At 41.7% G+C, this 27673-nt stretch overlaps 1 protein-coding gene across 4 annotated transcripts; it reads left to right on the top strand.

The window, feature by feature from the left end:
• Window positions 1–123: 123 nt before the first annotated feature.
• On the top strand, window positions 124–27633 carry ENTPD5 (ectonucleoside triphosphate diphosphohydrolase 5 (inactive)). Of its 4 annotated transcripts, XR_009958699.1 has the most exons (15): window positions 237–366; window positions 6981–7258; window positions 8579–8658; window positions 10540–10683; window positions 10914–10989; window positions 12540–12575; window positions 13463–13551; window positions 16312–16391; window positions 17629–17690; window positions 19412–19513; window positions 20394–20534; window positions 20884–20940; window positions 22802–22917; window positions 23774–24435; window positions 26224–27633. XR_009958699.1 is itself a non-coding variant. In XM_062578112.1 (14 exons), the coding sequence occupies exons 2-14, from the start codon at window positions 7042–7044 to the stop codon at window positions 23858–23860; spliced, it is 1287 nt and encodes a 428-aa protein (XP_062434096.1). In that variant the 5' UTR covers window positions 124–172; window positions 6981–7041; the 3' UTR covers window positions 23861–27633. The 4 variants fall into 4 exon arrangements, 3 of the variants coding, with proteins under 3 accessions (XP_062434096.1, XP_062434095.1, XP_062434097.1); XM_062578112.1 differs by lacking the exon at window positions 237–366 and adding an exon at window positions 124–172 and having other exon boundaries at window positions 23774–27633; XM_062578111.1 differs by having other exon boundaries at window positions 23774–27633.
• Window positions 27634–27673: the final 40 nt, after the last annotated feature.

Genomic DNA, 27673 nt, shown 5'->3' on the forward strand with positions numbered 1-27673 from the left:
CCGCGTTGCCGCGGTAACCGGCCGGCGCCGCGCGGCGCCCCGTTCCCATGGAAACCGCGCGGCGCCGGGCCCGCGACGTCCAACGCGCGCGACGGGCGCGCGTCACAGCAGACGCGCTGACGCGCCGCGCCGCGCGGGCGAGATGGGGGGCCGCGAGCGCTCCAAGCGACCGGTGAGCGACCGCGGCGGGGGGGGAGGAGGGGAGGGGGAACAGCGCCGCGCTGCCATGGAAACCACGGCCCTTCCCAGCGCCCCGCCCGCGCGGCCCTCCCCGCTCACCCGCCCCGAGGCGGCCGTTAACGGCGGTTGGCGCGTCCGTTGGCGAGGCCGCGCCGGTGCTGCCGCCTCGGGCCTGGGCGGGAAGAGGTGAACGCTCCGCGACTGTGTTAGCGGGGAGGGGGATGGAAGGAGAGGAGGAAAAAATAATAAAATAAAATAAAAGTCCTGACTGTGGCTGAGAAGCGGGAAGCAGGGAGCTGCGGGAGGCCGGCTCGGGAAGTCGGCTCCCTCCGGGCTGAAGGTGCGACCGGGTGAGGCTGCGGCAGCCCGGAGGAGCTGGCCGAGAGCCAGCTGCGAGGAGCCTGTGGGTCGGCATGAGGGTTTGGCATCGTTAAAAAATGTCAAAACGCAGTGTGTGGCTCCTCAAGGAGTCTGAGCTGTTTCTCCCTTTTTAATTTAATTTAATTTTATTATTATTTTTACGTAATCTGCTTTTGTGGTGGTGTCATCGGGGCAGAAAGGAGCTCCTCACAGAGTTTTGTCTTGATCTGAGTATCAGGGAGAAATTCTGTCTTTGGAAAGAGAAACAGAAGAAGGTTTTGTTGTTGCTGTCTCTGGTAGAGTGTAGGGAAAAGTCCTGGAGACATTTGTCATTTGCTTGGACAGAAAAAGAAGATGTGAGCATCTTTTAGGGATGTTCGTTGTAAGTGTTCAGAAAGCTGCTGTTTGGCGTGGTATTTACTACTAGTGGCAAAATAATGCTTTAAAGTTGAGGCATATAAAACCTAAAAATCCACAGGCACTGTGCCGTAATGATAATTAGATTTGAAAAAGGGATGTTAAGGTTCCTGAATTACTCTTGTTGAAGACTTGGGAAGACTTTGTATGTGTGCAGCTGATACCATCATAGACGTGCTGGAACTGGCACTTGAGCACTACAGAGACTTGGATCAAAATGAGAGCCTTATGCTTCCCAAGTTGCTCTGCTTTCTAACAGTACCAGCTGGTCCAGTAAAAGATACTACTTGCAGACCCTATAGGTGCACACTTGTAGGAGCTAATAAAGCTCTATAGAGCTACTAAAACTGTATAGGACAAACAGCAGTCTCTGTGGAAAACTGCCTTGGTCTAATTAGTAACAAGATTTAAACCCCCATAGGTCAAAAATGAAAATAAATCATAGTGGCTGTGTTTGGTGCCTCAGTATGGAATGAAAAGTTAAATGCTGATGATAAAACATGATTAGGATTTTGTTCTTTTATTTTCGTAGTGTTTGAACCTCTAGATCCAGAATTTGGCCCAGAATTTATGTTTGCAAAGAACATTTTATCATTATCGTTATGGAAATACTGGAAAATTCTGGCAGTGAATTCAGTTGCTCCTTCTCTTGTGACTTTAAAACTGTGGACTTTAAAGAAGTTTTCATATTTGTCAAAACAATCCAACAGAGCATTTTTTTTTACTAGGTAGGCATATGTTCAGACAAAATGTAATAACATTATTTGGGGGGAGATAAAAAATATATTTGTCTAGTCATTTGTATGAGGCATAAGAGCTGTTCATCTGGGAATTAGATTTTGTTCCTGTTCTAATGCAGAAACCTGGATGATTATTATTTGCGTTTGAGCAATAAATAAGAATATGAATCTAATTACATAGTTCCTTTGTTTTGTTTCCTAAAATATTTAGGTTACATGAATAGTTACAAAATAATTAGAAATATTTTCCTAACATTTTCCTATGTTCCTAGATATTTCCCTAAAATATTAAAGGAAATGAGGCATGGGAAATTACTTTGTATCTGAGGTACACTGCTTTCCCTTCCACTCAGATCAGAGAGACTTTTTTTTCAGGGAGGTGCTCTTGGTGCTTTAGTTTGGGTTTTGCATGTTTTTTTTGTCAGAAAGTATTCAAGAATGCAAGTGACTTTCTTGTCTTGAAACATTGCTGATGTTCTGTGTATGGCAAAGTCTCACTCCGGTTGTGCTTTGCTGGTTTAAGGTTTCTTATTACATTCTGCCATTATTTTTACTACTTTTGTTTAAGGAAAGTTTGCCTGGGGGTTTCTTCTTGTTGCTTAGTGTTTTGGGCAGTGGAAGGGACTCAGGGATTGGTATCCGATTCCTGCTTGTAGTTCTGGCTCTCTTCAGGATCCAGGTATTTTTGGATCTTTGAGTCTATGTAGCTTCCAAATCTTTATACTGGATGTGCTTTAACTTTTCAGTTTACTGTCTGCCTTATACGGGTGATATTTGCAGAGGTTTGACATGTGTTTGCAGATGAGCATTCTACCTTGTGTGACTGGATTCAGGCCAGTGCTGTTGAAGTCAACTGTAACGTTTGCGTAAATGTTTTACTAACTTGTTGAACTCAGGTGATGTTTCAGCTTCTTGAAATGTGTCCCAGGTAATTATCTAAGCATGTTTCACTGTTAGTATTGAGCAATGATCAACTCCCATTTATATAAAACAACTTGTCTGATATGTTATGTGTCTTCCTGACCTTATAATTTGCCTTATAAATAGTCAGCTCTTACTAGCCAACAGCGAAGGTGAAGAAAAGAAGTACGGGCACAGTGTTTCTTTCTTCTCTCAGCACTTCAAAGGGGATTTTGTTAGGGACTGTTGGAGTAGAGTAGCTGTTGCTTCTGTCCTGCTTCAGGTGTGTACCTAAAATATTCATAATTGATTTTCATTATTCCTGCTCATTAATAAAGAATGAGAAGATAGTAAAATGAGACTACTGATGATAATCTGTGTGCCTTACCTGCCAGACTGCTTGCTCGTATTAATGAACTTGTGCTCGCATTACTATTATCCTGTTTTCTCTTTTCTTCACTCCTTCTGCTTGTTGTTCATTTCATCTTTCCTGTTGCATGTGGATATCAACTAAGATTTTAAGCTCTTTGAGAGAAACTTTCAGACATAATATTCTGGGTTACCAGTAACTAATCTTTCCTTCTTGTATAACTCTACCCTAAAACTTTTCCTCCGTGCTTTCTTCTGGCCCTTGCTTTCCAAAATTCTTCTCTGTTGCAGTTGCTATCACGCTCTGCTCATTTTTCTCTGTCTCTCATTTTTAGTATCTTCATCTGTTTTTATGCTTTTTGCAGACAGTGTTTTTCAAGTGCATTTGGGTAAATGGTCTGACCCACTCAGCAGAGAGACTCAAAAGTGTGTGTGGGGGGGGTTGGTCTGCTTGTTTTAATTCTTAATGAAATTCTTTTTTGTCTTCTGGAGGATAAAGGAGGAAAGAAAAAAAGTGAGTGGAGAAGTAGAGTGGAAAGTGTGAAATGGGGGTGGGTGACTGAGAAGGGGTGCGGAAAAGGGGTTTAATGAGGGAATGGTTGGGACACTAAAGTTCACCTGCTAGTAAATCTTACAAGAAAAGTATATGTTAATGATGCCTGTTGGTCAGATATTTTCAGAGCAACTGAGATTTGAGGCCTGTAGAAGTGTCATGTTATGTTTGTAATAGGAGGACTCTGGAGTTTATTCTTATTTGTGATTATTCAGTAAACAAAATACTTGTATTGCATGAGAAGAACAGCACCTCTTTTGACCAACTGGGAGCTAGTATTCTTTTTTTATTACAGCTTTATGTTCTGTAAAAACAGTGCAGCTCCTTGGATATTCAGTAAAGGCAAATGTGAGTAATACCAGCTGCATCTTTACTACAAGTCTGTAGCTATGAAACTGCCATACAGCTCAGCATTTTCTGTTAACTCTGTTCAGGTTAAGACTTCCAGCTTTTACAGCTTGGAACTAAGTTCTTACTCATTTTTGCACAAGATGGGAATGCACAAGATGGAGGCTGTTTCAGTTGCAGTTTTCTGTCACAGAAGAGCAGCCAGGGCTATTGGAGAATCTTAACATCACTTCTCCCTTTATTCAGAATGTGCTTCTAAAGCAAAGTGGATTAAGAGGTTGGGCTTCTGCTCTCAGCTCTGTCTGTTTACTGGGAAAGGGAGCATATATGTAAAAAGTCACAGAAGATGAGTAAGGTTATCATTCTGTAACAGGCTGTGCATTTTCTTTGCTGGGGAGAAAGCTGAATGCTTGAGCAAGTTACAAAAGCACTCAAAGAATGACCCAGTGTGACGTGGTGACTGAGAGAGGATAAAGGTTAATCTCCTTTTGCTGTAACTAGGGACAAAGGTGAATGATTTATATAAAGGAGGGTGCAGAATGACTAAATCTGGGGTAAAAGGTAAGGAAGGGTAAGTGAGAATTCTTTGAGGATGGGAGGAAGGTGTATGAAGACAGAGGTCAGGTCAAGTTCACCTAGAGAAAGAGGGAGATTGAGATTAGGAATGGATAAATTTAGAATATAGGTGGCAAGTAAATAGTGGGGCTGAGCAGATCACTGAGAGACGATTGAATGTAAGGGTTAGACAACAGCGGATAGAATATTCAATGCTGTGGGCAAATAGATGTGAAAATTAGTACCTAGAAGGCAATAAACTGTTTCACAGAATCACAGAATGGTTGAGGTTGGAAGGGACTTCTGGAGATCATCTAGTCCAAACCCTCCTCAAGCAGGGTCACCTAGAGCATGTTAGACAGGGTTGTATCCAGGTGGGTTTTGAATATCTCCACAGCATCTTTGGGCAACCTATTCCAGTGCTCAGACACCCTCAGAGTAAAAACGTTTCTCCTCGTGTTCAGAGGGAACTTCCTGTGTTGCAGTTGGTGCCTGTTGCCTCTCATCCTGTTGCTGGGCACCACTGAAAAGAGTCCAGCCCATCCCCTTGATGCCCTCCCATTGATAAGATCCACTCTGTCTTTTCTACTCCAGGCTGAACAGGCCCAGCTCTTGCAGCTGTTCCTCGTAAGAGAGATGCTCCAGTCCTCTGATCATCTTTGTAGCTCTATGCTGGTCTCTCTCCAGTAGCTCCACGCCTCTCTTGTACTGGGGAGCCCAGAACTGGACACAGTACTCCAGATGTGGCCTCACCAGGGCTGGGTAGAGGAGGAGGATCACTTCCCTTGACCTGCTGGCAATGCTTTTCCTAATGCAGCCCAGGAGACCATTGGTCTTTTTGGCTACAAGGGCACATTGCTGGCTCATGGTCAGCCTGCAGTCCGCCAGCACTCCCAGGTCCTTCTCTGCAGAGCTGCTTTCCACTAAGTCAGCATCTAACCTGTACTGATGCACAGAGTTGTTACATGTGGAGGACTCTGCACTTCCCTTATTGAACTTCATGAGATTCATGTCTGCAGGAAATTCCTCTCCAGCCTGTCCAGGTCCCTCTGAATGGCAGCACAGTCTTCTGGTGCCACTCCTCCCAGTCTGGTAGTGTCAGCAAACATGCTGAGAGTGCACTCTGTCCTTTTATCTGGGTCACTGATGAGCAAGTTAAACAATATTGGGCCCCTGGGGCACACTGCTAGCTACAGGCCTCCAGCTAGACTCTGAGATGCTGATCACAACTCTCGGAGCTCCGCATTTCAGCCAGTTCTCAGTCTCTTTCACTGTGGGCTCATCTAGCCTGTACCTCACCAGCTTGCCTATGAGGATGTTATGGGAGACAGTGTCAAAAGCCTTGTGGAAGTCCACGTAGACGACATCCACTGCTCTGCCCTCATCTACCAGCTAGTCATTTAGAAGTCATTTGCACCTTCTGTAAGCTGAGTGTTCTGTGTGTATGTGAATGCATCTGATGCTGCGTATGGTGGGGAAGCTGACCAGATGCTCCTCCTGCTGTCAGAATGAAAACAAACAAACAAACAAAAAACAAGACAGTTGTATATTCTCCTCCTTTTTAACTGAGCGCCTAAGGAACCGTATGTTTCTCTGCCCCTATCTGTCTGTTATTAGCATCTTTTAGGCAAACAACCATATGTAGGGAGTTAGGTGTTAACTGAAAGGAGGTGCAGCTGTCGTATCTTAATATGAAATACTATGTCATGCAACCTCGGGGCCTTGGCTTGTCTGAAGCTGCGTGTCGTGGGAAGCTGTGTGAGCAACTTCAGTGCTCAGGGTAACTAGTCCAGATGTGAATTTTTCCTTCTTTCTTTCTTTCTTTCTTTCTTTCTTTCTTTCTTTCTGAGGGGGAGGGTGTTAATTCTGAAAATGAGAACTTTTCAATAAAAAAGGGTGAACAACCACACTGAAGGCAGAAAGGAAAAGTAGGGAAAAATACTGAGAGTGGTTCTGAGAAGCAGAGCCCAGCTGCACATCTCCGTTCAGACCCCTGTTGTGCAGAACAGGCTTTTCTTGGGGACCAGTGTGCTGCTGGAAGGATATGCCTTCACTGCCTGTATGTCGATCTCTCCCAGCAGCTGTTCTTAGAGTGAGATGAAATTCTCTTTGTTTTTGTCTCTGAATAACGCTTGTGTTCTTGCCACAGTATCTCATGTGTGTAAATGTTAGGGCAAAGGGATTCTGCCCTGAGCTTCACTTAGATGATGCTTGCATTCAGATAAAATTGGGGCTTTGGGGAATCCTGAAGGCTGTAAGTCTTGATTGCCTTCAAGCCAGGTCAGAGAAAAAAAAATGTCTGAATAAAGTCGAAACTAGAAATGCAGGGAGGCAAACTACATTAACTATCCTGTGTCAGGGAAATGTAGAAACCTTTACTCTGAAAGAATGAAGCACTTAGTTGTAGCACTAAGTGAAATAAATCACATCTTTTGCATGGAATATGGAAAATCATCTTTTCTGAAGGGCAGAATATCTGTGTGCAGACAGAATATTTTTCAGCAGACTTTTTAAGGAGAGGGTTTTTGGTAAATGTGATTTCTGCTTTTTCTCTGCAGGGGCCACTGGAGCTCTGTGATTGCTGATCCATATTTCAGCTGCCCCAAAGGGACCATCAGGATGACAGCTTCCAGGCTCCCCATTCTTTTAGCAGTGGCATTTTCCTCTTTGCCCTGCATTCTTCCCCACTCAAACAGGGAGATGTGGTTTCAGGATTTCTTTCCACCTAACACGTGCCCTATAAATGCCAGGGCCAACACTTTTTATGGCATCATGTTTGACGCAGGAAGCACTGGAACCCGAATTCACATTTATACCTTTGTACAGAAGAGCCCAGGTAAGGCCCTGTGTCAGTCTCTGCACTTGCAGTATGTTGTCTCAAGCTCTGACTTCCCAAAAGAGGTTTTTCTTGTCTGTGTTAGCCTAGAATGTGGGAAGAACTGAATATTTGTATTCTGTCCTTCCAGTGGACCTTTGGGAGATGATTGTTGTCCGTTTGTGATGGGATTTCATTGTGAAAATATTTTTCTTGTTCGTCTTTTGAAATCCAGACATTTCATTCTGGGCATAATGGAGAATTCCAAATTTTCAAAGATCTTCCATCAATGCAGCTGTTTAAAACATTGTCTTGCCAGGTTTGGAAGGGAGTTTACACTATCCTTTGTCAAGGTGTGTGTCACCTTGAATTATAACAAGAGATACTTAAATTTTGCACAGATTTTATATATTTATTTATTTTATATATATATATATATACACACACACATATATATATGTAAACACTTTGTAGCAGATTCAAATCACTAAACTGGAGCTATAACCATCAGGGATCTGTGTTGCTTCCAGGAGAACGCTTGTGTATCTGCAGGACACTCCAACATGTCCATTCCTGACGTGGTGCAGACCTACCCAGGCTGTCTGCGCATGTAACAGGATTCAAAAGAGTGAATTAGCTTAGGTGTGCTGAGTCAGCAAATCTGCAAAGCTTAAAGGCTCACAATGGGCCTCAGCTAAGAAGCCCTTCAGGACCGAACTGTGCACCTGTGTGGCTCCAGATGGTCTCTACCTGAGTTGGGGAGGACTTGCACTGCCTCCAGCTCTGATGGACTCCGCTTGACCCATAGTACGCTGTGCTCAGGGGTGGCTTCCAGATCCAAGCTGCCCTGAGAGCACTGGTCACATTCATCTGGTTTTGCAGCCAAGTGTCTGAGTGCAGTCAGCTCTCTTTGCCTGTCCCTGTAATTCTGAGCTAGATGAATCATCTAAAAATAATTGAGTTGACTGTATGTGTAATTAATTTGAATTAGTATTTCACAGTTTCGGAGGCAGAAAGGTTAAGAAATTTTTACTAAAATTAGGCAACACTCAAATTATCTTACTATAACTCACTGTAGTTCACAAATGCAAAATGAAATATTTCTAATTATAACTTGGAGTGTTCTTAATAAATTGTTCATTAACTTAGAGGATACAAGGGCAACATTCTGTTAAATCTGTTTTGAAGTAAAGGAGCAGTGTTTGTCTTGAGAAGGAAACAGTATGGTTTGCTAAGGGAAATCAAGCATAATTGCTCTATAAGGGTTACAGAGGGTGTTTTCAAACCTGAAGAAAAAGACTTGAATTGTTGGCAGTTTCATGTAAAGTTTCATTTGTGCAGACAAGCTTATAGAGCTGGAAGGGGAAATCTTTGAGTCTGTGAAGCCAGGTCTTTCTGCTTATGCTGATCAGCCTGAAAAGGTAAGACTCCCCTTTATTCCCTGTAAGTTGATTTTTTTTTTTTTTTTTTTTTTTTTTTGTACTGATGTCAGCTGGACTCTCCCAAGCAGTTTGAATATTACTAATTGTTAAGCAGAGAGCCAAGAAAAAAAGCTAAAGGTTCTACTACTGCTTCTCTAAACTTGTTGCTTTACCTCTGAATTAATTGCTGTGCAGTGAAATGAGAGCTGTTATTCTATGCAGTTCACTACTAGAACAGTGGCTTAATTATTTGCTCAAATGCTTTATTCAACTAGACTGTATGTCTGAGAATTTCAAAGACAATGTGACTTTTGGCTCTAGCAGCATCCCTGTTCAATGTTTGTTTTCTCTATAGCTACCCCAAATAGGAGTAAATACATACCCCTGTATCATTCACTAATCACTTCCTCTGTTTTTCCTTTTGGTTGAATTTTTCCTTACTGGTCGTAGTTCAAAATGGGCGTGTTTTGTTTTACTTCATTTTCATTTAGAAATAAGGATAACATAAAAACTGGATTTTTTTTTCTCTTTGAATTATGTGACACTGACAGAGAGAGTTCTTTTCTCTAGCTCTTAATGTTATTTTTTTTGTGTAGAGTAACGGTAAGTTAATTTTAGTTAACAAATTAGAGAGAAGAGGAAGAATCATTGCGATGCACTGAACTGGTAAATTCAGTCCTTAATATTTCTGAATGTCCATTCTCTGCCTCTGTCATCAAGACTTCTAATAACTTTTTGATTCTTTGTCATGATTTTTTGGAACCACAGCTTGGAAGCCAGAGCTCAGGGAGAGCTAGGACTTGTTTCAGTCACGCTCAGTTCAAATATTGTATTACAGTTTTAGCTGAATAATGAATTAGGTACAGACAATTACTCAATTTTCCAGTACCTCAGGGCTTTCGTTTTTGCTTATATATGGGGTTTTTCAAAGCACAGTTTGACGGTTCCATTTTCCACAATTAGGTAATAATGTGTAATCTAACTTCATTACTTAATTTCTTACTACAATTTTAAGTGCAATCTTCTTTTTGAATGGAATGATTATGAATGCATGCACAATACACCTGTTCAAGGTTACTCCATTTAGTCGGGAGTCAGAGATAAGCAACAGGGCAGACTGTTAAAATAATCCTGTTGTTGCGATATATGGGGCTAGGAGTCCTCATGTAAGCTACCATTTTTCCTTCAGGGAAGATGAATTTGGATTTTTTTTTTCCCAGTTTTGATGTGATCTTCCATGATTTCACTAAATTGTCTTGTTTATTGGGCAGGAGGAGAAAAGAATCTGCCCCTCCCAAAAGTTGCTAGAAATTTCATAGGAGAATGTTTATTGCTAATGCCAAACTAGAACTGTTAGAGCAGTTTTAACAACTGAGCCAAGCAGTGATGCTTGTACCTCAGGTGGTGCTGCTCCACTGCTGGCATTTTAATTACACTAATTGCTATAGACAGATTTCAGATTTTTATATTGCAGTTAGTCAAATCTGCAGACATTCCCCCTGACCTTTTTTCTCAAACATCTTCAGTCAGTAATTGCACAATTTAGTTTCATTATACTGGAAAATATTCAAGTTTGTCAGATACTCATTTCCCTCTTCTCCCTCCATTCTTTCCAAAAATGCTCTCAATAAGCAGTGAAATTTCTTTCTCCTAAGGTATCTATGTCTTAAAAACATCTGTCTTTCCAATGCAGATAGCCCCTGTAAGGTTTTTCTGAGATGCCTAGTGGTGACAGCTGACAAGTTTTTATGCTTCCTGTGAGATATCTGCTGCTATGGAAGGCAGTTTTAGCTAGTGTTAAAGGTGAATGAGGAGACTTATTTTCTAATTTCCTCCTGTAGGAGGAAACTATGAGGAAAAACAACTTCCCTTTCTTTTTAGGGTGCTGAAACTGTCAAAAGATTGCTGGACATGGCCATAGATGCTGTGCCACCTCATCTCTGGAAAAAGACCCCAGTGGTGTTAAAAGCTACAGCTGGACTGCGCTTACTGTCAGAGGAGAAAGCTCAGGCTCTGCTTTTAGAGGTAATATTAAAATCTTTCAAAGGCAGTAGTGTTGCTATGCTTGTTTTGTGGTAGAAGTGACCTAAGATACTTGTTTGTTTCTTTCTTGGTGCCTAGAAGAGGAAGAGTTTTGTCTGCCAGATGTTCCTGTCTCCTTTTTTACTGCTGTGAAAAGGAAAATTTTCTCTACCACCATCAGAGCAGAACAAGACTCTTAAGACTAAAGGATCTAATCATTTTTCTTTGTTCAGGTGAGAGAAGTCTTTGAGGAATCACCATTTCTTGTTCCAGAGGATAGTGTGAGCATCTTGGACGGGTCTTATGAAGGTAGGTTTTAGAAGGAGGAAAAAGTGAAAAGGAGATTTTGATTACTTGGTCATTTGCTAGGCTACAAATACAGATACAAAAGGAGGGTTGAGTTAGTTAAATGATATATTACCATCCAAAATGTAGAGCATCGTACCAGAAAGGAACCTTATTTCTTGGCCAATCTCAGATAAAAGTATGCAGGCTAACTAGTTAAAGCCTGTTTGGGGGCACTAGTGGGAATAAAGATGGTGTGGTAGTCCACCTCTGAAAGGCTACACGATGATGTATAGCAAGCTAGGAAGCTTGTGGAAAATGCCTAATAAATTCTGCAAAGATCAGTATTAAAAATAGTTTAACAAATAGTCTTTTTGATTAGCTTTTCATTTTTCAGGTAAGCTTGGAGGCACTGTGAATGTTAGAGAAGAAAGAAGGTTAATTGGCAAGTATTAAAAAAATTAGAAAGCTAGGCAGGTAATTAAAAAAAACAGCTTGGGGAAATGCAGCTAGTAAAGTAGCAAAGGAAGTAACCTGAAATACCAACAAAAGTGAAATATATTTTAAGATGGGAATGAATGATGATTTATAAATGCTTTTGCAGTGCAGAACAAACTAGTGTGACATTTTTGACTGCATATCCAGAAATCTTACCTTGGACACAAGGCAGGTAGTAATAATCTTCCTGTATGGCTCTGATGAGACCTACCTGTGATGTTACATTGCATTCTGAACAACTCAGTATGGTAGATATATTGCCAGTGTAGAGGGTGCTTGGAAGAGAGGAAAGAATTCTCGGGAAGCTTAAACTGCTGCTGCATGGAGTAAAGAAAGATGGAAGAGCCAAATCTGACCCTATGAGCCGAGAGAAAAAAGAGAAACATGAAGTCTACCAGTATTTGATGGAGCGTGGTGCAATGCGTACTATGTCATTGGGTTTAACAGGTGAATTGTAAAGTAGGGAGGAGTGTTGTATTGACAGGTAGCAGGACCAGTGAGGCATAACAGAGCACAGTGTAACCTGCCGAGATTTATTTTAAAATACCACCTCTTCTACTGCTGTATATTCGCCTACATTTGGGTGCTAATCATGCCAGCATAAAGCAAGCCACTGGAGCCAAAGAGGAGCTGTTCAAGTTTAACTGGCTGCCACTATGTTCTTAGTGTAATTACACAAACTACAACATTAAAATACAGAGCAGCATGGATGCAATTTTCAGATTAGGAATGGGAATGATGAAGAAAAAAAAAAATACCAAAAGAAAAATTTTACATTGTATAAGCTCATTACTTCTTTGTATATTGTTTGTTTTTTAGAACTGATTTTTATGCATGTTACAGTTGCAGAGCTACTGCAAACCTACCTGCACCAGCTTATGAGCTTTTAACAAGTCAGTAGTGCATCATATCACTTAATTGCAAGCTTGACTTAATCTCTGAAGCATTTGTGCAGTTACAGTGCCTAGGTTATGGTTTACAGGTAAATAAATAACGCGTGGAGGGGAGGTAAGAGTGGACCGGAGGTCGTGAGAGTATTTGGTGACTTTTTTTCTTTCCTTTTTCACCCTTTGCAGGAATTTTAGCCTGGATCACTGTGAACTTTTTGACAGGTAGTTAATTCTATATAACTTCTCTTAAGTATGAACTGAGTCTCTTCAGAAGTGGTTATCCTAAGTTCCTCTGCCTTGGTTGCTGTGTCTTCTCTTTCTTCCCCACTCTGGCAACAAGGCTAATACAATAGATTCTCTTGGGCAGATCATGTCTCAGAGGCTGAACAACATCTGTAGTAGGAAGCAGAAGTCTTAATTCTGAAGCTTCAAGACTGGGAGGCACAGCTGGTCTGGCAACTGGTTTCTCCCGCTCATTGGGCAAATTGTACTGCTAATCTGTTAGGAGGTAGAAGATAGGATTCTAAAATATTCTTTCTCCCAGTGTGAACTGTGCAACAAAAGCTGTGTAACAGGGAATGTGCTGGTACTCCAGCCCTAAGAAAGTTTCAAGAATGCAATCCAGCGAGGGGAAAAGAAAGTCAGTACTCTGCGAGATACAGGAGCAAGCAAAAAAGCTGCTCTGGCTGAAGAGAAAATGATAATAGCTGGTTCTGTTCTTACTTACTGCCCCTCTTCTTCTATTGCTCTTGAGCAGCAGCATGGTGGTTACGGATTTTTGTGCCCTGGATGAGTCTTCTACAGGAGATACTTTGTCTTTTACTTTCAGCTTTTGCTGGATACCTAGAGATTTATCTGCCTTCCTCTCAGTGGAGGTGAAGTTGGAATCAAAGAAGCAGGTGCCATGAATATATATATATATATTTTTTAATACCTTATCTTTGCCACCCTATTTCCTGTTTTATGTGAGTGTTTTTTGGTCTTTAAAGACCAGCTCAGCTTTCCTGTATTGCTCTACTGTGATAACTTGGTTGCCAGGAGATGCATGCGGTATCCACATTTTAGCATTTGATCACTTGAGGCTATTCTGAGCATGCTGTTGTTTACAGGGCAGCTGTCTGGCCGGAACCAGCACACTGTTGGGACTCTGGACTTGGGAGGAGCCTCAACCCAAATCACATTCCTGCCACAGTTTGAGGTGAGGAGTAGATAATGCAAGCGTGTGCTGAGACTGGCAGGCCCATGCACAGAGAGAGAGAAACCTGAGCACCTGTGCGTTCTGTGCTCTCATTTTGTCGGCACTGGCCCAGGCAGAACATCTGTGATGGCCAGTACTTCTGTTCCCTTTGACATAGGTAGTTGACTGAAAGGCACTTGCAAACAAAGGAGCCTGAGTAAGGAGAAAAATAAATAAATAAAAGGAGGAAAAATAAATAAAAGCACATGGATTTTAGACTCAAACTGGGGAAGCCTAGTTAATATGGATATGCATTTAGTATACAATAAATGTAGAACACTTGCAGGGAGTATTCTTGCATATTACAAGAAATTTAGGATCTGTTCTGGGTTATTCTTCTCTCCCCACTCCCCCTTCCAGTCTGGTATTAGATCCTCACTAAATATTGGTAGGGTGAGTTTTGTATCTTATGGAGCAAATGTTTCTTATAATAGCACATGCAAGCTCTTTTGTTTTCTTAGTCTCTCAATTTCTTTTCATGTCCTATGATAAATCCCCTCTCTGCCCCTCAGTTCATCTCTGCTGGATTTGTCAGAAGTTCTGTAACTTTTTAGGGTTAGACTGAGCCTGGACACAAGCCTGAAGTTTGCTTTGGAAAATTACATGGATACTGAACAGTCCGAGGGCACTGTGTTATCCTATAGCTTGATGTGAACTATGAAGTTGTTTGTGTCCCTCTTGCCTTTTCTGAAGGTCTCCTTTGTTTAACTAGTTTTGTTTACAGGAATTGAAATTTCTTGAATAGTGTTTGGGACTACAAAGCACATGTTTTTCATATCAGAGTATTTTAATCTTGCAGCAGTAGGTTGTGTTGAAACATGACGTGCAAGCTTATCCTGTTCAGGAAAGCTCAAGTGCTCTGGGCCTGCCCTCTGTTTTGTGTTGATGACACCTGCTGAAGTGGGCACTGGACCAGCAGGAAGGGGTGTTGCATGTCAGGGGCTTAGAGAATAAATAGAGCTGTGATGTAGTCAGGACTGCAGCTCAGGATTCAAATTTCTGCTGGAGCTTTGCAGTAAATGGTCTTGAGGGTTTGCTGCTGACCGGGACCAGTGACGCAAATTAGTAGAGCAGTGTGGAGAAAAGGTCCACAGCTGCCAGTTTGTATGCTGTGCCTGCTTCTGGCTTGTACTGACAAGACGGGTTCGCAAAAGAAAGCGCATACATAGTTCAGTATATTTTTGAAGGGTAAAAAGGCAAAAGCCTATATCTCAGAATTGGTAAGGATTTTCTCCTTTGATTTGCAAAAGACTTTTTCTCGTCCTGTATTTTGAGGCAGTTGCATTTTAGCTCATGTACTCATTTTGAACACAGTACTATAAGAGATACTTTAATGAAATGCAGGTTACAAGCAAACAAGGGATATATAATGATAACTGCATAGAACTGGCTTTAAGATAGTCTTATGCTTTTTATGAAGATGTTAGCAAAGTTTTAAGAAATTAAAGCTAAGCCATAATCATTATGAAATTGTGTAGTATCTGCCTTAGTCTCATTTTTCTCCCCCAATTCCCCTCCCATGCACATTTTCCTGAAAGTAAGGCATTAAAAAAAAAAGGCTATTTGTATTTGTCTAAGCAATAAAAAATTCTCAGGACCTTTCCTTTTTGAGAGCTTATGTGATCTAAGGCTTAGGAACAGGATAGGAACAGGACTTGAAATTTAGCAGGGGCTGGGGGGAGGGGGATCAAGGGTGTGACTGCCATTCCTATGAAAATTTACCCAAACCCCAAAACAAATTTCAGTTACTATTTGCCCAGGAGAGACTCAAGCTAAATACTGCCAAATCTCTTTCTGTTTTGAGCGGGCTTTTATCTAGGATGGTTTGAGTTCCAAATCTGTTTTTTGCTGCATCTGGTTACTTGAGTGGTAGGCTGCAGGGAGTTTGCAGCTTCAGTCCTCTCCGAGATTCTGCTGTTTTGCCCAGGAAACATAGCAGAGGAAAGCGTTTGATATGAAAGCACAGGGCCAGGAAGGGATAGTACAGTGAGGTTGCTAGCAGAGGAAAGATGGAAACTTAGATTGAGACCTACGGGACTGGGAACAAAAAGGAACAGTAAATGAACCCCAGACTGGTCAAGATTTATAAGAATATGAGCATTAGTCTGGCAAGAAGAGAGGTCTGACTATCAGTGTGGCAGAGATCGACACAGAGGGAAGGCTGTGAAAGGAAGAAAGATGGAAGTGGTGAAATAAGAGGGTAGTTCAGAGAATGGACTTAAACTGGGAGGTAAAGCAGCCCTGAGACTGGGAATGAATGGTCACTGTTTCTTTGAGTATCAGGCAACTCACTTAACTTGGGAAAAATCTGGTTTATACTTTACTTTGAATTTCTGATTCTTTTGAGTTCCTGAATTGAGACCTTTAGTCTGACTTGAAATAGTGCTCATAGCACAGCTGACTTTAGTGAGGACTCTGTGTAAACATGGAGTAGCACATACGTACTCTGAAAAACTCACGTATCCTGAATTAGCAAAATCCTGATCTATGTTTCACTTCCTTGTTATATAATGAAGTAACACAAAGATGCATATAAATAAACTCTGGTAAATGCTTTTCAAATAGTAATGTAGTGATGGGCAGCACTGGAAAACTGTTCTTTTTGTTCAAAGCAGATCAGATGAATATGCAGTAAACCCTGTAGTTATGTCTGTGATATTACATCAAAATGGCATTTTTTCATAACAAACTAAAAGATTTTTTCTTTTACTTAATTTTTAGGAAACCTTGAAGCAAACTCCTGCAAATTTTCTTACCTCATTTGAAATGTTTAATAGCACCTACAAGCTCTATACCCACAGGTAAGGAGCAAAAAGGCTACAATTTCCCCTGGGAAAATCAGTCTTTCTGCAGCCTGCAAGATAACCACAAGTGTGCTGTGTCATCCTGTTACCAGCTGTTGGGACTATGACTTTTTGACTAGATTTCTTATCTGCTTGAAACAGTTGAACTGGAATAGACATTAATTGACTGGAAAGGTGCCAGGATCACGGTTAATGTCACTGAGGAGGAATACTACTCTGTTGGTCAAATGAATCATAGATTCATAGAATTCTAGTTCAACTGTTTCAAGCAGTAAGAAATGTAGTCAAAAAGAAGAGGAAGCTTTATAATTCCTTACCTTTAAGGAGAGGTATTTTTGTCACTGGACTCAGTCCATATTTCCCAGACCAAGCAGAAAAGTGGATATCGTGCCCAGCAGTCAGAACTAAACCTAGTCAGAGATTTGGAAAACTTTTTCTTCTCTCCTACTCTCTATATTCACAGATGTAACTAATTGCTGTATTATACCAATACAGCAAATGAGACAGCTGAAGTATTTGGATTAAAAATCCTCTCCTGAAAAGTGAGGGAGCCGGAAGTTATTTAACCCTAATTATTTCTGTAAACGTTAGCTATCCTGTTAGTTGTGTCAATAAAAATCAGAACACAGATGCGGAAATGAAATGCTGAAACGTTTTTAATCTAGCTGTGTTGCTAAACCCAGCAGTTTTGTAATGGCATTCTTATAAATGTTGTTAACAGTCCTAGCTCATAGTGAGTATAGTAGTAGTCTGTTGAGTCAGAGGTGGATTTCTGATGAAGATGATGTTCACCTCCTCGCATTTAGTGGGAGGTTCTGCAGTTCTGTTAGTTTTGCCTTAAGACCATGTAGTCTCATTTGTGTGATGTAGAAATAGGCATCCCGTTCTCTACGTACTCATCATACACCTTTCTTCCTCCCTTGTATTTAAAACTACTCGTACAGTTTTGCTTTTCAGTACGTTTCTTGTAGAAATATCACACCATGTTCAACCACTTTCTGCAGTTTCATATTTACCCATTTAAAAGCTCTATGTAAGTCTTGGGTTTATGTCACTCTTTTGGTACTTAGAACCATTCTGGCAAAGGAAACTATAAAATAGAAAGGGGAGATTGGTAGGAAGCAGAGAAAGGGAATCTGGTTCAAGTTTTTCCAATATTTAAGAAAATGCTATGGATAAAGCGTGTTAGATGTGCAAGAACTGTAACTGTCATGTTTTATTTTGTTGTTTGCAGTTATTTGGGTTTTGGACTAAAAGCTGCTAGACTAGCAACACTTGGAGCTTTGGATATGGAAGGTATGTTAAGATGACAAAACACTGAAGATTTTTGAAGAGGTTAATAGACTTAACTTGTGCAGCAGCCCATGTCTCATCTGAAGGGAGGGTGTCAAGGGGACGGGGACAAACTCTTTTCAGTTGCCCCGTGTGACAGGACAAGAGGCAATGGGCAGAAATTGAAGCACAGGAAGTTCCCTCTGACCATAAAGGGGAATTTCTTCACTGTGAGAGTGATGGAGCCCTGGACCAGGTTGCCCCGAGAGGTTGTGGAGGCTCCTTCTCTGGAGATCTTCAAGGCCCGCCTGGATGCAACCCTGTCTACCATGCTCTAGGTGATCCTGCTGAGCAGGGAGGTTGGACTAGATGATCTCCAGAGGTCCCTTCCAACCTTACTGATTCTATGATTACTTCACTTCTGTGACTCATGCTTTTCTGTTTTCCCTAATATAGAGCTTTCCAGAAACTGAGGCTTCCACTTGTTAAGGATAGCAGAATCCAGTGGACTACTGACCTAAGGGGTTCCTCCCCTCCTGGGGGCCTCCTGCGAGGCTACTGCTTTTCCCTATTTCCAGGTCTAGTCAGCTGCAAGACTGAGTACAAATTCAGAGATGCACTTGTATAATCATACAAACAAGGGCAGCCACAAGCACACAGCTTTTACAGGCATCCGCATAAACACCAACAGCATGAACAAATCCTGTTCCTAAGGTCTGCTACTTAGTGGAAAGCCCCCTTTACAGGTCTCTCTGGTATCTGGCAGGCCCCATGGGCCCCCTCAGACCTCCTGTCGTACTTGCTGACTAGTCTGTCTTGAAGTTCACTAGCTTCTCACTCATTCACTCAACTGACAGGCACGCTCGCATTCACAGATCTTTCCAGTTTCTGATCCAGAACTTAAGTCTTTCCAGTATCCATGCCCAGACCCTGGGTGACTTGTCCAGTCTCTGGTCAAAACTTAGGATCTTTCCTGATTCTGGCTTCTTACTTGCCAGCTAATCTGACTTATGTCCACCACTGAAACAAATTGACAGTCACACCAAAGCTAGTTGGGAATAGAGTTTTTATAAGAAGATGGGACAGACTGCAGTGATAAGGCACAGGCCTCAGCCAGACAAGAATTACTAACCAGGAGCCTGCTTATATGCAATTGGCCCCTTTTATTTCCCCCCTCCTCTCGTTTTTGCCATGCTTGTTCCTCCTTGATCTGCTTTGGTCCCTCCCTTTCCCTGCCTTTGATCCTTTCCCTAAACATCCCATGATAAATTTTGCACGCTCACACAATCCTCTTCAATCATTCTCCTAGTAGGTTTGCTTTTTTTCCTGTGAGGCCTGTGCTGGCCTTCATAATTGTGTTTTCTTATTTTGTTACAAAATTTCTGGTTGAATTGGGAAGGTTACACTCAGTGGTTCCTGTAGTGGCCATTGACTGGCATTATAGGAGTTTTAGTCTTTGCCGCCTTGGTCATCTGATGTTTGTTACGGTTTGTGTCTTTGTGTGTTTAATTCATTACCTCTCTTGTTTCTTGTCCAGCTGCTCTGCAACTTGCAGGACAGAGTGGGCACAACTTTTCCAGGCTTAGACTGCTTCTTAATCCATAATTCAGTATCCATCAATTCAGATTTCCTTAACTTTTGCTTAAAAAACCCGAGTGAGGGCTTTCAGCCTGTTCTATCCTAGTTCTGCGTATTGATCAACAATTATGTTAAATTTGATTCTTTCTCCCCTGGTTTCATTCCAGCTGTAGATGGACAAATGTTCCGCAGTTCTTGTTTGCCAAAGCAGCTGGAGGCAGAGTGGCACTTTGGAGGAGTGAAATACCAGTATGGTGGCAACAAAGAAGGTAAACTAGGGAGGCTCGTTGCTTCTTTTAGGATAAGTCTAATCTCCAGAATCTTTGCAAACCCCACAGTTGCTTTGGGTTATGAAGGATACCTGTCCAATCATAGATATGGAATTCCTTTGACAGAGCCAAAACAAAATCTGGAATAGTAAGAATAGCTGGCTTGCATGGGCTGTGATCTCTTAATACAAACACTTTCTTTATAGGAAGTGTTAAGAGTTACTTGTGTAAATAGGATAGTACTTTCTGAGGCTTTGAGCTAAGTGCAAAAACCATGGCTGTGCTAGGGTACAGCAACAGGTGGGCCAAAGTGTATCTAACTTGAGGAACTATTTTTTGACTTCTTACTGTCCCTAATGCTTGATACAGAAGATGAAGTTGGTACCATCAGTGAGTAAAACAGACCCCCTTTGGTGACTGACATTGCTTTAATTTACAATGAGGAACACGTGTAATCTGCAACTCTGCTCTCATGTAGAGTGGAGTCATAAAATTACAATATGATGTGGAGGGAGAATGAAGTTTTATCTAGGAGGAGATAGTAAATGTAAATGAAGTTCTGCTGACCACAAAATATAGCAGTGCGAGCCTTGTCTTATACAGAGGGAGCTTTTTGTGTACCTGTACTAGGTGCTCACTGCAGCTTTCAGATGATACCGTGATCTGCTCTAATTAGTACCACTTGATGATGCAGGGTCCTTGATGCCTCCAAGTCCCATTCTGGACTACAGAGAGGATACCTAAGCCCTTTTCACTTCTTTTGATTCTTTAATCTCTGCTTCTTTGTTTTTAATCCTTTTGTCACTGATTCTTCCACATCCTGATATTCTTCTTTGGCTTACCCTGTTTGAGTTACCCCTGTCTGTGTTTGTCCTAATAGGAGAAACAGGATTCAAGCCTTGCTACTTGGAAGTACTCAAGGTCATCAAAGGGAAACTGCACCAACCGGATGAGATTCGGGGAAGCTCCTTCTATGCTTTCTCCTATTACTATGATCGAGCTGTTGACACCAACTTGATAGGTAAATTGGCTTGGGGTAATCTACTGTGTGTGAGCTCATCTACCAGAAGGTAGATGTAGGAACCCTGGAGACTGAATCCATGGGGAGCAGGAAAAAGGGAGGTCTTCAGGAAGAGAAGATGTACAAGACAGCTTCAGGAAATGGATCTGCATCACTCAGCACAGTTTGTTCAGAGCTCAGCAGATGAGACTTGTGCTCTGAGCTCCAGTTACACTTGCAGCTCTGTCCTCTGTAACAAACAGACCTTTCTCCCACCCCACCCTCACTGGTTACATTCCAAGGTCAATTAAATTTAGAACTCAAATGCTTTCAGGTTGATGATGGTGTTCTCCCACCTCTTCCTTTTTAGATTATGAAGAGGGAGGAGTTCTGGAAGTGAGAGATTTTGAAAGAAAAGCCAAAGAAGGTAATTGTCATGAGATCTGGGAAGTTGGTGGGATGGAGAAGTCAATAAAAATATGAACATCTATATGTAGTGCATAATATTTAACATTATATTTATAATTTATATTTATAAACTTATATATATATTAAAAAAAGAAACTGTTCCACTTATACCCGCCCCGTCTTGTCACCTGTCTTTCATTAGCCAACATCTGTAACTGTTGTAGGAGACAGTATTGAAGGAACAGTGAGGGAGACAAGAAGTGTTAGCTACTTCATGTTTCTGTTCAGGAGGGGAAGGAATTCCAGTTTCTTTTGTGCTGACAGTTACGAACTAAATTTGCTGTATTGTAATCAAGACTATCTGCCAAACTGCAAGTCTCAGAATTTAGGAGAACACAGACTTTTGCTAATCTGTCACCTGGAATTCTTTTTAATCCATAACAAAATGAGATAAAAAGAGAACAAGAGAGTACAGGTTGTTTAAGAATGGCTTCTCCATTCCCTTCCTTGTCTGCCTCTGACCCTCTTTTTCTAAATGCTTGTTCTAGTTTTGTACCTTCTCCTGGGAAAAGAAGAATTTAGTGTTTGCAGAGCTAAAGGGGTTTTTGCAGAAGTTGTCTAGCCAAAATTGAATGCTGTGCTCCTGATAGCAAAAATTTTTGCTTAAAGAACAGCCATTACCTCTGAAGGCTGATCATCCTGATGATTAGTAGACCATATTTGTCATCAGGATATGCTTAGTTACGTCATTCAGGGCTGAGCTTTTCCAAAATACTGAAGTGGTGTAGGACCTAAATCCCAATGATTTTTTTCAGTTAAAACTGAATCTTCCAAATAGCTCAGATGGTTTTGAATAGGGAAATTGAAGATTTGGGGATTTTTTTTCCCTCCACCTAAATGCTGAGAGAGTTTATTTTCAAAAGATGCAGCTAAGATGTGATCTAACACTTTCTGAAGCCAAAGAAAACACTGAAGTTGATTTCAATTAGTAATTGACTCAGACTGAAGCCCTTAGGGACTGGGTGATCTTTGTTCAAAGTTTTTCTAAATAGATTATCACATCTATGCAAGAATGTTATGACCCTGAGAACGAGACTTCCTGAGAATATATTAAACTAGGTCTGAGTTTTTGATTGACTGTTGTTGAAAGTGAGGTAAAAAAAGCTATTTGCTAGACTAATCCATTTTACAGTATAAAGCCACTTATTTGACTTTAGATCATCAAGAGATAATTCTATGGTCCTAAATTAATGCTCCTTTCTCATTTCTGTAGTAGGTGGCTGCTGTTTATCACTTTCCAAAAAAGAAGTGAACTGTGCTGTTGACTCTTGTAGAACAGTGCAGTAACAGTAGGTCTGCAAGATGATGCTCAGTATAAATCCATTTTCTAGGCACTGTAACCTTTGCTGTGGAATCTTGACTTAGCTACAGCGAGTGAGTGGTTGTTTGGGAAATACTCTTATGTACTTGGACTTGTGTGGTTGTAAAAAAATAAAGCTGCTGAGCTAAAAGGTGGAATCAATCACTGGAGCCATTTTTGGAGAGTAGGCAAGGAAGAAAAATTACACTGTTCTTGGAAAAATAAGTAATGTTTTTCTTGCCAGTTATCAGCTGAACAGAGGTTCAGACATCAACAGAGCTATGGGATTATGTTGCCGTAATAAAAGATGTACTTACAATGGAGTTGTTAAAAGAAATTAGAAGTACTATATACTCTCCGATTTTGAAGAACAGCTTTTAGTTCTATGTACCAGCATATGTTCAAAGTTGGGGGTGTTTTGTAAGTTTTAGCTTGAGGTTGGCTCAAATGTATAATTCAGACAAAAGTTCCTGTATATTGCTGGAGTGGTTTTTTTGTTTTGTTTTTCTTCCTTTTCTAGTTTGTGATAACATGGAGAGGTACAACTCAGCCAGTCCTTTCCTGTGCATGGATCTCACTTACATCACTGCTTTACTAAAAGAAGGTTTTGGATTTAGAGACAGCACGCTCCTGCAGGTAAGAAACAGTGAAGCCCTAAAGCTGCCTTTCCAGTTTCTTCCATCAGCCAAGGCACACTAGTCCATTTTTCTGGTTAACTACCTATTGAGGTTTTTTAGGGTTGTTGCACGTAATTGCTGTGATCTGTGGCAACCTGTGGATTTAGAGAACTGTTTGAAACGACTGGTGGATGACAAATTGACCATGAGCCAGCAATGTGCCCTTGTGGCCAGGAAGGCCAATGGTCTCCAGGGGTGCATTGGGAAGAGTGTTGCCAGCAGGTCAAGGGAGGTGATCCTGCCCCTCTACTCAGCCCTGGTGAGGCCTCATCTTGAGCACTGTGTCCAGTTCGGGCTCCCCAGTACAAGAGAGACATGGAGCTACTGGAGAGAGTCCAGCGTAGGGCTACGAAGGTGATCAGAGGGCTGGAGCACCTGTCCTGTGAGGAACGGCTGTGAGAGCTGGGCCTCTTCAGCCTGGGGAAGAGAAGCCTGAGGGGGGATCTGATCAATGTGTACAAGTACCTGAAGGGAGGGTGTCAAGGGGACGGGGACAAACTCTTTTCAGTTGTCCCATGTGAGAGGACAAGAGGCAATGGGCAGAAATTGAAGCACAGGAAGTTCCCTCTGACCGTAAAGGGGAATTTCTTCACTGTGAGAGTGACGGAGCACTGGACCAGGTTGCCCCGAGAGGTTGTGGAGGCTCCTTCTCTGGAGATCTTCAAGGCCCAGCTGGATGCAACCCTGTCTACCATGCTGTAGGTGATCCTGCTGAGCAGGGAGGTGGGACTAGATGATCTCCAGAGGTCCCTTCCAACCTTACTGATTCTATGAATCTATGATTCTTTGACTGACTGGCTTTTCTTCCCTTATAGTTAACAAAGAAAGTGAACAACATAGAGACAAGCTGGACTTTGGGTGCTACTTTTCACTTACTGCAGTCTCTAGGGATAACCTATTGAGCTGTGACACTTCTGTGGACTCTGGAATTTCTGAAAGGCTGAGAAAGCAAACTGAAATCTCCAGGTACATTGCTCAGCTGCAGTCGGTCACAGAGCAGAATGTGGACCAAAGCTGTAGAACTGATCTTCACCCAGGATTGGCATCTTGCATAATGAGAGCTGCCAAGGTATAATTTATAACTGTGATTGCCACGTGATCCAGAAGCTGCCTTCTGAAAGTCAAAAGGCCTGAACTCTATTGACAGAGTATCTTACAGGTGATTGTATGCAAGGGGCTCAGAGACAGCTTTCACCAGCACATTTACATAGCCATCCCATTGCTAAAAGCACACAGTGCCTGGCATGTGGTGGTGGACTACAGACACTTGATTTCTCTCCCTCTTCCTTTCATTTTAAACGCACAGAACTGAAGTTTGGTCATGAGCTCTGAACTATAGAAATTGAAGATGGCAGCAATGGTCATGCAGAAAAAAAAAAGTGAGCTTCCCTAGATGCTGCCAGCCTTAGAGTTCAAAGTACCTGGCTGTTAGCTTAACTACCTTGCAAGGAGGCACCTGTCTTCCATGGGATCTTCTGTAAGTGCTCCTTGGGCATGCATTTGGGAAAGGTGTTGGGTTGTAACTTAACGAGTGTTTCTTTAGCAGCAGTAGTATCTTAAGCAGACTGTGTGCCCCTGCTTTTTGTGTTCCTACCTTTGTGCTGCCCATTAATGGCACAAGACTGCACAGCCGTACAGTACATCTAACTGCCAGAGCTGGTAGCTTGATCTGTTTCCCATGTACTCATAACACACAGTTGTCCTGCACAACAAGGTAGCAATGACAAATATTTAAATTCTGCTGCCAGAAGAAATGCTTGTCACGTTATACCCACATGGAAGTTAAGGGTGCAGTCAGATGAAAGGCTGATCTAATAGCTCACTTTGCCGAGAGAGGCAGTTTTGTTTCTCTCCTTGTGGCAAAGCAGTCCCATACCCTCCTTTCCTTCGATCCTGGTGCTCCAAGCCTTTTGGTGAACCAACTCAAGACACAAAACTTGAGTTAAACTGGCTCACCAAAGGGTCAGTGCCGGGGCTAGCATAAGGGAAGGAGGCACTGCCCAGCCTGGAGGACCTTCTGCAGCAGTGAGCTGTTAGGATACCACAGCCCGTTTTGTCTGATTACACTCCAAGGTGGTGTTTTCCCATTGGGAAACCAGGCCTTGTCCCTTCCTGCTCTCTCCTTAGGAACCTCCTCTGGATACACAGCTGTGTTGAAACAGAACTTTTTTTTTTCCCCCCGCTTATTAGCTGAGAAGAGGGAACAAGATGAATTAACATCAGAAACAGTGAAGGAGAACAAAAACAGAAGTAGCTCTGTTGTCTACACATTACTATTTGAGAGTTCAGTCTCTCAGTCTGTTTTAATTTGTAGAGCAAATTGTGTTAACCTCCTATTTCCCATTAATTTAACATAGTGGAAGTGGACCTGTAACAAGGTTTGGCAGCAGTGTGTGGAGAAAGCCTGGCTGGAACATGCTTAGCACACTGTACGCAGCAATGCATACAGGGTCTGTTTCTTCTAATAGATACAGCAGGGCTGTAGAAACAGGACATCCAAGGAAAGGGGTTGCAGCTGTTTAGCATTCTTACCCAAGTGCAGGACTTCTGGCAGGATAGCATGAAGCTGAGTAATACTTTAAAGTGACCCTTTCCATCTGTTTTAAAGCTAATACATAAAAACAGTGAGAGAACAATGTTCTAAATAAAGCATCTTTTCAGAAGAGATTCTGATTTTCTTGTGTAGTCAGCTGTAGAGAACTGCAAGATCTCCAGAATACTTTGAGGCTCCAAATTCAGTCCTTACGTTTTCCCAGCTAGAAACATTTGTTAAGACAACTTTCCTACTCTGTGATACAGATAGCAGCTAGCTCATCAGTTTGCTTATATTTAGTAAAAAAATTAATGCTTGCTATTAAACATGGAATGTGTAACTTAAAGATGAATTTGCCCCAGTCTTAAAGAGAGCACTAGAGTTGTTACTACCATATGACTAAGGGAAGCTTTAATTCGCAGAGCTCTTGCAATGAACACTTTGTTCCTGTTAGGCATTTGCACTAATCTGTACTGCACAGAGCACCCCTCTCACTTCTGTAAAACTCAAGGCTACCCAAACACTATCTTCTCTGCAAACTGGATTTGAAAGCAATTGGGAGTTCCCAGCAAGGAGAGGAAACAGTGCACTCATGCCCAAAGTAATCTTGCCAAGCCATTTGAAGACTTAAAAGTTGCCTTAGTGTGAATGTTAGCCTGGTCGCCTGTAGTTAGCAGTGCAATTTGTATGTACGTACGTGGCTTATTAAACCACCCATGTCTCATATTTCAGATTTTATAGAGCTAAAGTGCAGCGCGTGTGTTTTTTGAACAAGTTCAGTCAACAACAGGATTCCAACGGGAAGAAATGTAGCTACCTGCACTTGTCCCACCTCTGACATCTTCCTGTTGACATCTTCAGGTTGTCTCTTTGAAATACTAAGTGAGCATCCTTTATTCCTCCTTACCAGAGTCTGTCTTGAGGTTCATGCTGGTAATTGCCTCTGTGCCACACCAAACTTTGTTCCTCACTAGCAGCTTATATTTAAACACGAAGAAAGCAGTTGCGGAGTCTGGCCTGAAGGCTGGCCTCTTCTCTACCACAGATGTTTTTCCTGCCCTACCTAGTATTTGGCAAAATTTAGTATATAGTCTGATTACTGCAAAGGTAATTAATTTTGTCTTGAGTGAACAACTTTATTTTGTTTCTGTATTTTCAGAGCATACAGGTAGGAGGCAGTAGTTAATATCCAAGTATTATTACTCCTGAGAACTAGCTAACTTAATCCAAAAGCCTTCTTTCAGTCTGAGCCAGTGCTATGACAAATTCTCTTAGCTCCAAGGTCAAGTAAGAACCGTAAGCAATGAGGCCGTATTTGAAACGAGAAGGAAAAGTTGTATGTAAGGGACAAACAGCAGCACCGTTATCTGCCAACTGAATATATGGTAGCCTTGAGGAATACCTAAGGGTTTGCTTTCCTCTGAAGAGAGGATGGACTAGAACAAGACATGCAGAGTAAGTTTCTGTTCTGTGTTCTTTGCCTCACATTCTGGAGCTGCAAATTCTGTGGGGGAGCACCTGCTTTCCTGAACCAAAGCTGCATTAAATCTGAATGCTCAGGGCCTTCATTTGTCAGTGGCACAATTCATTAACTAAATTGTAACTGCTGCTCTCAATCAGGGGCCTAATCTGCAGTTAGAGAAACAAAAATTCAACTTGAAGGTTTCTTTTGCAGGAAACTGTAGAACTGAGCCCCTACTGTTTACACCTGAATTACCCACGGTGGTTTGGGGATCTAGAGAAGCCAGTCAAGTCCTCACACTTACCTAGTGCAATGAGATTATTTATTATCTTAACTAAAGACTAAGCAGCTTTGTAAGAGAAGAGTTCTACCTGCTGCTGCTGCTTCTCTTTTTTTTTTAATCTCCTTTGCCGTAATGTCTTTTAAGAAGTTCCTGTTAGTGACTGGCTAATGTGAGTGACTGAAGAAGCACAAGAAAGGCTTTCAGTCCAAAACTTGTATTTAATTCTTCTTTGTAATGCTAATTCCTGATACTGGTTAGCTGTACAAGTGTCTTGCTCATTACCATTACTCATTTAATGTTGTGCGAGTCAAATGTCTAATGCAGAAGGCTGGTGTTTGGAACTTAAGACAGAATCTCTTGAATGTCTATTTTAGTAATTAAAGAATTTTTAACAATACTCAAGATGTTGTGGTGAAGTTTTCTTTCCTAATGTTATT

This window comes from Rhea pennata, chromosome 5 (genome assembly GCF_028389875.1).
Source record: "Rhea pennata isolate bPtePen1 chromosome 5, bPtePen1.pri, whole genome shotgun sequence".
NCBI classification, from domain to species: Eukaryota; Metazoa; Chordata; class Aves; order Rheiformes; family Rheidae; genus Rhea; species Rhea pennata.